The sequence below is a fragment of the Fringilla coelebs genome, assembly GCF_963513975.1.
Source record: "Fringilla coelebs genome assembly, chromosome: 2".
NCBI classification, from domain to species: domain Eukaryota; kingdom Metazoa; phylum Chordata; class Aves; order Passeriformes; family Fringillidae; genus Fringilla; species Fringilla coelebs.
In genome coordinates this window covers 108,214,774-108,225,939 of record NC_140029.1, presented here as the reverse complement: position 1 = coordinate 108,225,939, position 11,166 = coordinate 108,214,774, and the positions used below count along the sequence as shown (strand labels likewise).

Below are 11,166 nucleotides of genomic sequence, written 5' to 3'. Positions count from 1 at the left end.
TATGCAGAAAAGGCTAAGGATGTGCTACCCCTCCTACACAGAGGAAGGCAAATCCACTTGTTCATTAAAACAGACATATTAAAGCAGGGCAGCAGCAGCAAGGCCAGCAAAGCGTAGTGCTAATATAAGATTTTTGCTGCTGCTTCCAGTAGCATACTGTGCCTGCTGATGGGTAGGATGTACTTCTGACACAAAAAAAATAAGCACACCACCATGGGGCAAAGACTTGCTCCTCTTCCCATGCTGGTCACACAGCACACACTCAAGAATTTCAGGGGATGTAATTCAAATGCATGCTCTAGGCATGAAAATAGGATGTCTTTATCATCTGTAGTTCCATCCTTGCTTTCTTCCCTTCCTCCACTCAAGGGCAGAATGCAATATTAAAACTATAGTAAGCATTTTTTTAATTAAAAGAGGTTAAATATATGGGATCAGATAGGCTTTCATCATGCAATTATAAATTGTATGCTGGTTATTTTAAATTTCAACATGCAATTGCAATGGTACTGGATGAGCTGGCTGGGTATCTGCTTTGCATTTGACTGAGTTAATTCACTGCAGGTATTCAGTTCTTAAGTGGCGTCTGCTTTAAATATGTGCAGTAATTCAATCAAAGAAATAAGATGGATAGTTTATGTAATCCTTTTCATCTCCAGATTGCTAAGGTTAACCTTAACTATTCATGAATTATAAATGCATACAGCAATCTCAAATTAATACATGCAAACCCCCCTTTTTTGATGGCCTGCTGAAAACCATGGAGTAGTTCCTTCTTAAAAAATGTAATTGATGAAACGTACAGGCACTTTCTTCCACTTTTGTGCAACTCATTTAAAATGGTTGTCTCTGGTAATACTAAACCTTTCCTCTGATCCAGTAACATAGGTAATTTTCTCTTCAAAAATTTGGATGCATCATTCTTACAGACTTTTTCAGTGCCAACAGATTCTGTGGCATGAATGGGAACCCAAAGGCAGATATTACAGAACAATAACGCTCTGTTGAAGCTCTCACAATTCCCGGAGTAATTAAATAAAGAAAAAAAGAAGCCTTTCTCTTTCGTTTTGTTAGTTCATTCAATGACATTTGGGTGATTTGGCTTGTGAGCTCTCTTCCAGGCAGCCAGAACAATCCACTAGGTGACACCCTCATACTCCCCGTATTGAGGAAAGGAGATAGTGAGTACTGAATGGCTCATTTGTTAAACATTTAAAGCAAATACTGAGATTTCAGGGACAGGTTTCTCTTTGTTTGGCAATATCAGAGATAACACTGGTTTTGTAATAAATACTGTGTTGTTTGTATATAAATTACATATTAAGCAGATTAGCATTTTGTCACTAACAAGAACAAAACCACAAAGCAGGAGTTCTAGGCAATATTTCCTATAATCATAATAATTTTTAAAGCATTTGAGCTTGTTTGCTGAGTAGACTGAATAGCAAAAATGCCTTTAGCATTTTCTACTGGGGCAACAGAAGGAATATAGCTTCAATGATTTTTTTTTTTTCCAGTGGGGATGTGCTATAGCATCTTTGAACAGAAATGAAAAAACCCATTCACCCTAGTACAAAGGAATATTAAAGGATAAAATTCAATGGGATTTTGCATGTTTATGCCAGTGGTGATTTTTTCTTTAAGTTCTTTATGTTGATAGCGATGCTTTATAAATCCTTTGAAGTAAGCATCTTTTATCATGGTGTTTTTACACACCTAACATAATGAGGCTTGAGCTTCCTAAGGGTCTCTATCTTTGAATTCATCATAGCAAAAAAAAATATTTTAAAATATTACATTTTATTGCTATTATTCCTTGCTCTACAATGACTCGAACGCTATTCTAAATGTTGTATGTAGTGAAAGACACTGGAAGTCTGAGTTCACTAGGAGTGTAATTAAGAGTAACATCAAAGAAAATAAGGATTACATCACAAAATTAATGTAAATAAAAGCAAAATCATGGTAAGGCCTGAGCAATCAAATACAAGAAAACAATGTCTTTGAACAGCATGTTTAAACAGTAACCAGACAGGTCAAGAAAGAGACAGAAATTTACTTATATGGGCATGGAAATAATAACATTTCTTGTTTGTTCATAATAATTATCCCAATTAATTATATGGTAACTGTAAGTTTTCAAGCTTTTGCTATTCATGCACTTTTTATATTCAGCTGTCCTTTACAGTGCTCCTTCTTCTAACATTTCAGTGCTTGTTGAGATCTAATGTAGAAAAATCCAATTTGTTTTCCTAATGAAAATATCACTGAAATAATGTACTGTTCTGCTATCAGGTAAGTTTCTTGACTTGAGCTAGGATTCCTGCCATGGTTAAGGCCCATAATATACTTAGAGACAAATGCATAAAGAGAGATGTATGCATAATTCCTCATATTTTTCCACTTAATTTCAGCTTACACTTAGAAGAAATATTTATAATAGTTTTTTTTAAGGCAGTTCACTAAATAATGCAACCCATCACTTCCAAGGTGTCCTAAAGAGTCTGGAAGAAAGAGTTTTTGAAACTTAGTTGTATCTATATAATCCCTATGATGTCAATGGGAGCTTAGCTGTAGCCTGCAGAAGAAAGGCACCGATTCAGTAATCCGGGCTGCCAGCCTCGGAACGATAAACTCGGTGAGCCTCCGCAGCCACGAGCGCGTGTGACCGTGTAATGCACGCACAGAGGTATTCCTGGCAGCCAGCCCCGCTGATAACCGGCAGGCTACACGGTAGTTTGGAGATCAGGAAGGGGGAGAGTCATTTGAAGTTCAAAGAGGTTTGTGGAGAGACAGTGTGTTTGCCCCCACAACACATCCAAGACGTCATGCCTGTGTCTCTGCCCTTGGAGAGAAGTGTCTGGGATCTGCAGTGCTTACAAAAGTTAAAGTTCTTCTGAATAACCTCTCCAAGCACATCATCCCTTGTATCAGAGGCAGAACCGATTTTAGTCACTTCGAGGGAAGAGTGCCATCTGCTGAATCACAACTATCAGTTCTGGAGAACCTTTTTTGTTGGAGGTTTCATGCAAGTCCTGCGCCTCAAACTCAGGCAGCATGCGTAATTTCGTGTTTCGAAGTAGTTCTGTTCTCCCAGAAATTACATGTTTGTGTAAGTCTTAAAATATTACAAAATAAACACAGCAAGTACATCTGCTTTATAATACTCATCGATGTACTGTTCCCCACATCTGAAGAAGTTAAAGCAGTGTTTCTTTTCCTAGAAACATTTTCTGACAGACACACATATACGTGTGTGTCTCACACGGATGTCTGTAAGTCTCAGTTATCAAGGACAATAAGGGTGCTTTAATAGCACACATTTTGTAAAAACATCTGCAGAATTAAAGATGATGCCAATTACTTACAAGACATTCTGATGAAATTCTGTAGGCTTCCAATTTGAAGAGATTCACTCAGCCGTGCAGCTGTTATATATTATTACAATCTAAATGAATTTTAAGAAAGATAATTAGAGCAGTATACATTCACTCCTAGCAATTTTTCTGAAGTAAGAAAGCACTGACAGCTAAACATTATGTTATGAAGTATCTGAGACAGTACAAATTGAACAAGCCTTTGAAGCTCTACTGTACTTTCACTATAGGTACCTAAAGTAGAATGACTCTCTTCTTCTCAAGGGATAAAAAATTCTTTATAGTGATTGAAACAGTCTTAGAGGCTCATTAAAGATGGGGTAACCATGGCACAAAAGCTTTAAACTGTTTTACGTAGGCTCATCTCACGATCACACGGTAAGGTCACTCAAGCTTCAGAGCTTTAATCCACTGCTGTATGGAGAATTTCTCTGCATGTGAATTTCAAATTAGCAGCCAGCAAACAACAAGACTTTGATATGGCATAAAATTTTACTGGCCCTTTTTTTTTTTTTTTAATTACCTAAGCAAAAGTATGAGTGAATCTAGAAACCTACTATTGCACTAATGAACAGGAAACAGATTTATCTTGGGTTGAGAAAACTCTCTGAGAATTAGGAAAATGCATTATTTACCTTCTGTACACATTCTGTATGTTTCTTGTTGGTTACAAAGTAAATGGGTTATGTTTCTGGATAATACATATGCCATAGAAATGCATTAAAAATTACATTTTATAATTAAAGATTAGAGGAAATATATCCCATATAAACAGAAGGTTACATAAGAATGACACTTTACAAGTAAATAAATACATGTACACACATAAAATAGATGTGTGAAGGTACATTCATAGAATAAGTGAACCCATTTATTCCCTCTAGAGTGGCCTACTGGTAGATGTGTGGATTTGCTTTTTAAAGAGATGTAATCACTTAAATTGTACAAAATTTGGTACAATGTGAGTCTGCCAAGTATTGATACTACAGGAATTAAAAAAAAAAAGGTCTTCAAAATGTTATTGGTGGTGATAGTGGTGTGTTTTCTGCCAGAAGAGTATTTAGCCTAGGCTTAAAAAAAGAGAAACCTGACAATATAGTAACTGGGACAGGTTAACTAAATATAGTATGAAATTCCAGTCATGAGAAATGGATAGAAGAGGGATTACAAAATACCTGCTAGTTAGGGTCTTACTTATATTTGACCCTATCTGGGAACAGAGGTGAAATAAATGCACTCTTGAGGCCCATTTTCAGCCCTGCTTGTGACTCCTGTTTATTTAATCAATTATAAAAGAACAACCCCAAATCTAATTTATTGAAATCTCAAACTTCTCACTAGGATTAAGTGTTATCTCAGAGCTCTTCACTGTTTCTGCTGTGTGGTTTTAACTGTGGAGGTGCTAATGCATTTTTCTTTCATGAAGCGCAGGATGATACATGAGGTCACAACAGGAAGAGAAACGGTTGGCTAGGTACAGCTTGAAGAAATCTGCTCATATTCAAAAGTATTCACTGCTACTGATTGCACAGTTATGATTGCTTTCTAAATGTGTTTGATGTAGGACACTAATTCATTTTTCTCTGTGAAAATTAATTGGCGTGAAACACTAGATTGTTTTTCTAACTTTTGGATGTTCATCAATTCTTAGCAGTTTAAGAAAATCTTGCCGGTTTGGTCGATGCCTATACAGATACACTGTATACGTATAACCAGGAGCTTCCTTTCCCAATGCAAACCAGTTTTGCTTTACAGTATTGAAAATCTGTCTTTATGGATCTCATGCTCATAAAAGTGGACTCAGTGCAATGCGTAGGACCTTTCTGTTGGACTTTTGGTCAGTTTGCCCCGAGGGATGCAACATGGGGCAAACTCAGTGACATTCCTTGTGGTTTGACTGATGGTGGCTGCCAGCACCCAAACCTGTTTGGCTGATAACAGTGTGGGGTCTGTATAAATCCTGTGACAGGAAGTACACCAAGAGTCCTTCTATACAGTTTTATTATCCCACTGCAGACTTGCTTGCAATGGGGTTAATATATTCAATACGCTGCTTGGAAATGAAATTTCTTCTTCTGCCTCGTTCAATCCTCATAACTTAATGAATCAAATCTAGGAATAGCTGGAGCTTTTCTGTGAGGTGGTGGTGTAAATTCTTCCAAGTCCACCTTCCCTTTCTTCCCTGCAGTGTTCCTCTTCTTTCCCTACCACTACATTTCATGGTGCGACATGGCCATGCGGGGTTGCCCCTGTAGTATTTGTCCGTGCACTCAACCGCGGGAGTGACGATTTGAGGATGCTTCTCCTAGAGACTTGGTCCACGCCCGGAGCACGGCCAGGCCTTGGCGTTGGGAATCACCCGGCGAAGCGCTGCCTCGGGAATGCCGGTGGAGACTCACGCGGGGTTTTGTGTCTTTGCTTGTTTTCAGCGGGGGTGGGCGAGGGGAATCTGAACTTCTCGTGCGCCCGAGGCTACCCCATCCCCTCCTCCGCTCCTGTCTGTGCCGTACCCGGGGCACGGTGGGCTGCGGGAGCCGCCCCGCGCGTTACCTTCGGCGGGGGAAGGGGCGGGAGGCGGCGCCGGCTCCGCGCGGGGCGGGGCGGGCGGGGCGGGGTGCGCCGGGCCGGGCAGCGCCGCTCGGGGCGTGCGGGGGCCGTGTAGGTGCGGCTCCTTTAAGGTGTCCCGAGGCGGCACCAGACCTGCCGCGGCGGCGGCAGCAGCAGCAGCGCGGGCAGGAGGCGGAGGCGGCCGGGAGGGGGAAGGGGAAACCCGCGGCGGAGGCGAGCGGCTCGACGTGACAGCAGAAAGTTCAGGCGCGGCGGGCTCGGCCCCGCCTGACTCGTGCACCCCTGCCCCGGCGGCGGGGCAAGGCGAGGAGCCGCTCCTCCTCCTCCCTCTCCTCCTCCCGCAGCCGCGGAACCGAGGGCGGGCGGTTGGGGTGGGTGGCTCGGGGGCGTTGGCCCGGGGAAGTTTTGCTCGCCCTCTCTCTCTGTGCCTTTTCTTTCTTCTTTCCTTCCATCGCCCCTCTTGTGCCCTCCTCCGGCGCTGGGGCGGGGGCGAGTGTGGGATTCCCGCGTGTAGGGGCGGGGGCGGCGGCGATGCTGGGCTGGGCTCGGGGCAGCCGCCGCGGCTCCCCTGCCCGCCGCCCCGCCTGACCGCGGCCGGGCTCCGCCGCGGCCCCCGACGCGCCCGCCTCCTTCCCCCGCCATGGGAGCGGGCGCTGCCGCCGCTCCGCCGCCGCGCTCTGCCCGCCGCTCGCCGGGCGCGCAGTGACTCGGCGGGGACACTTCGCGGAGATCCCTGCCCGCCCCTCGCCTTCACGGAGGGCGGCGGTGGCCGGTCCGTGCCCGTCCCGGCTGCGCTTCGTTACCGGCTCCTCCCGGGCGCCCAGAGCGGAGTCTGGGGCCGGGGCAGCAACTTGTGCTCGGAAGGCGGCGGACCTCCGCTGCGGGAACTCGAGGATCTTTTGTTGTCTCCTATCGCTTTGGATAGTCCTGGGAAGTGTCAAGGCGCTGCTTGGGAAAGCCCGGGCCAGGAGAGGGGAGGCCGGCCGGAGTTGGCGTGCGGCTGGAGCCCCGCGGACCTGACAGCGCCGTGCCCGGAGGGGGCTCGCCCCGGAGTCCGGCGGGATTAGAGAACCTCGCTTGCGTTAAGCCTCTGTGGAATTACAACTGGGGGCTCTTCGTTTCTCCCCCCGCTCTTCTGGCATGAGACTGCTTGCAGGCGCCACCCGAGGACAATGATCGCGGAGTTTGCTCACTTTTACCTCTTTGGATTCATATGTGTCACCTCAGGTAACCACCTCTCGCCGGCGGGTCACATACGCGGCCGCGGCGGTGGCAGCGCTCCCGCAGCCGCTCTCCTCCTTTTCCCCCTCGCTCCCCCAGTTTGGCCCCCCCGCGCCTCCCGGCCCCCTTCTTTGCTCGGAAACGAAGCTCGGCTTCCACCCTGCGGGCGCTCGGCCCGCGTTTGCCCCGGGAGCTGCCGCCGGCGGTGGGGGCTGCCCGGGGCCGGGCGCGGGGAGCGGGGGGATGCTCGGCTCCAGGTCCTGCCCTGGTCCCAGGGCTCCCATCGCTGGCGGCTCCCGAGGGTCCACTGATGTAACCTGGCTGGTGCTGAGCTGCGGCGGGCCGGGACCCTGTGGGACGTGGCCGCGCTGCCGCTCGGTGCGGCTGCCCGCGGGTACCGCGCACCCTCGGCCGGGCGGTCCTTGGCGCATCCCCCCATCCCAGCCCGCGGGCCGGGTTAACCCCGCGCAGCCGCCACCGGGGGGACCACGGCCGTGATGGAGGGAAGGGAGGGCTTGTGGAGATGGGTTTTGCTTCACCTTGGCGAATAAAGTTTACGCACGTGTGTGAAGTGAAGAGCCGAGGAGTGGGGGAGATGGCCGAGGAGATAGGGGGGATTAATGCTCATTAGGCACAGTTTGCGCGGGGCTTATGCGTGTTGGGGGCTCTTATCGTGCCTGTAGGGTACAGATCTAAGAGGGCATTGTGGAGGGCGGGTTTGGCTCCGTGCGCCCCGTGAGAGCGGCGCGGAGCTCGGAGCGGGTGCGGCTCTGCCGGGCGCGCTGGGCCCGGGGGCTTGGGGGGGTTCTCGGGTTTGCCTCTGCACAAGGACCTTGTCCCTCTCAGGAGGACGGGTTTGTCTCCCCGCAGTGTTGCTTCTCGTTCTTAGGAACGCCTTTTGTCACAGGCTAAGTGAACGCAGTGAATGCTTGTGCCATGGTGAAGGTTGGTTTGGGCGCTAACGTCTCTACCTTAATTGATTCCTATAAGTTTGCAGAGGAACCCTTTGAGTCATTAAAGTTATGGTAGCATGAGACATCTGGTCAGTGAATGAATGAATGAATGAAGTTTATGAAAGGCTTAAGTTCACTGCCTGAAGCTCTAAGTCTTAATTATGTCACTAAATGTAGTAACTTATGTCTGTTTCTAGATTATATCATAAATTTAACTACTAAATTTTTGCTCTTAGGTGTTAGTTTGCTTCTTGTGGCTTTGGATATGGCAAACTTTGCATCCCTGAGTGGCTCTTGCCCTGTTCACTTTTGACCATGTCAGTCATGCCATCTTTAATTTGATTTTTCTCTGTATTGCTTCCTTTATGTGACAGAAGAAACAAATGGAATGGGGAAGAGCCTTTGCACCCATTTGCTCTTTCTGAATCTTTCATGACAATCGTCCCGACCTATGAAGAAAAGTTGACTTCATAGATAGTGTACTCTGTAACTTGATCATGTATTGGGATGTTTTAAACTCCCAAATTAAGCAAAAATTTTACTTAATTTATCTTTTAATCCTCTCATCTGTTAATCATATGAATGGTCAATAAAGTTGCATCCAATGTTTTTTTACATTTTTTTCTCCCCCCCAGGGTGGGGATGCTCTCTCTAATAATGTTGATTCTAGATGAGTTGGAGAGGAAAAAAAAAAAAAGGGAAAAAGCCATGATTTTTTATGAAGGCTTTTAATTTTGTCATGTAAGCAAACTCAGTAACAAAGATAAGAGACAAGCCCCAGATAATAATGCTGTTTCAGCTCCTTCACCAGGAGGAATTCCTTTTTCCCCTCAACTTGAGTGTGGTCAAATACTTAGTCTTGTGCCTGGAACAATGGAGATGCCAGAAACCTTTGGCAGGATGAAGTTTGAGGGCAGATGGCTGCAGTGCAGAAGGAAGGACAGGAGTCATCTACAGCAGTTTCCACACTGAAATCCTTTGAGTTCTGCTGACAGCTGATCTTGCAAGTTGATTGATCCTTTCCTCCCTCTTCCACTGAAGGTTCTCACTTCCCTCACTTACACCCACTACTGAATCAATGGCTTGTGTGGCCACACTCTAAATGGGATGTTAGAAACTTCTGCTGAGAGGTGGGAAATAATTGGGGGATGGGAAAGAGAAAAAAAAAATAATAATAGAAAAGTAAGTTGGTTAATGTTTGTTAAAACAGTAATTGGTAAACCTCTTAAAATTTAAAACCCCTAATTTTTACCTTGGTGTTGTCTCTGTGGGATCTTGTGAAGTACCTTCTTTCATGTAAGCCTGTGGTTAATAAATGTTGAATACATTTAAATTTGAATAGTGTTGAAAATTGGAATATAGCAGCTTTCCTCCCTTATTCTCCCAGCGTAATTTCAATGCTTCTTTGCATACAGAATAAGAATTGCTTTAAGGGATAGTTCTCTGGAATCCTTGTTTTCTTGAGTATTTACTTACTTTCTGCCCTTTCTCCTTCATTCTGAGGCAGACTTTCCTTCAGATTCCATGGATTTTTCATCTCTCCGTTCCCCAGGAAGCAGCAGCATCAAATGAGTGTGTTTGGAAAAGAAAAGCTTTCACTTATCTGAAGGGCAACATGCAGAACATTTTTGCTGGGAACGAGTGTCAAGGTTCTGCTTTTCCAAATGGGTGTTCACTTCTCTAGCAATTCTCAAGGCTAAATATGTTACTGTGTGATTTTTCTGTTTCCCTCCGTGGAAATCTTTATATTTTGATGAGTTATTTCATTGCATTGCTGATTCCCATCTGCTCAACACCCACCCTTTCCCCCTTTCCTGTCCATGTTATCCCTTACTAATTACTGCACTTGAAATGGGATTGGTGCCTTTGCTCCAGAGGTTTTTCCATGCTGTGTGGAACAGGCAGCACTGACACAGCGAGGCAGGAGTGTTTTTCAGTGATAGTTCTAGCCAGTGGAGGGCAAAATTGTCTCTTGTATTCCTTCATGGGAGAGTTATCTTCTGATGGTTAATAGTTTAAGGGTGCCCATGGAGTGTCCCCAAAGTCCTTTCCAGCTGGCTAAGCTACCTATTGGAGTAAATAAAATCAGCCACTTCCTTGATACATTTTGTTTGTTTGTCTCAGAAGTTTGTACTTAAAAGCTCCCTCATGAAGTGCTAGAGCATTTCTGGAAATGGTTCTACTTTTATGTATTCTCTGTTTAATAGTAATAAATTAGGAGAGATTTTTAAAAAAAATACACAGTAATTCAAAGGATTATGAAAGTATTAAGTGCCTAATCTGTAAAAGCAAATAAGTCACCCAAGAAAACTTAAAAAATGTGCATTTTCACCTATCCCTAATGCACTGTGTGCTGTTCTAAGTAAATATACTGGAATAATATTTAAGAAAGATTGAGCCAGCAGCTTAGAGCTGAAGAAGCTGCCCCACTTGTATTGTGTTTGAAGACTTCAAGCTAGCAAAGAAATAACCACATGCTGTGAAATTGATAATTCCTCACTTGTGATGAAATATTCTCCAAGTATCTGGGTGTTTGATAAAGAGCTGCTTATCCTTATGAGTACTGATAGTATGTGTGGGGAGCAGAAGTCTTGTTTTTTTCAATTTTCATAAGTGTGAGTTTTGTTATCTTTCAGCTAGAAAGAGACACATTTTTTTTTCCTATTGCCTGTCAATTATCTTAGTTTGAACCAGAGGAACACTCAATCTGATTTTTGCTCACTGCAGTCAGTGTTGGTTGTCCAATGTTTTTGTTGACGTTACAGAGTAACTTTATTAGCAGGGATCATCTGTAATGTTCAGGATACTGAATTTTGGGGGAATCATGTGCACTGTCCATAAGATGTTATTGGAAAATATAAATTTATGTGAAGAATACTCCTGAGGGGTGCATGATAAAGGTTTTGATTGCATTTGGAAAAATAGAAGGACCATTAAAAATATATGACAAACTAGTGACACTTAGGTAGCAGTGTTACCATGTTAACACTAGACATCAAATACCTTTGCCAAACAATGCCTTAACATGAAGTTATTTGGAAATGATG

General features: G+C 44.7%; 1 protein-coding gene across 1 annotated transcript in view; it reads left to right on the top strand.

Annotated features, from left to right (window-relative positions):
* The first annotated feature begins 7,103 nt into the window (after positions 1-7,103).
* ROBO1 (roundabout guidance receptor 1) overlaps positions 7,104-11,166 on the top strand; it is a 289,474-nt gene continuing 285,411 nt past the window's right edge. The window contains exon 1 of the mRNA XM_084226959.1: positions 7,104-7,172. Coding sequence (XP_084083085.1) covers positions 7,118-7,172 — 55 coding nt within the window. The 5' untranslated portion in view covers positions 7,104-7,117. The remainder of the gene's footprint in view (positions 7,173-11,166) is intronic.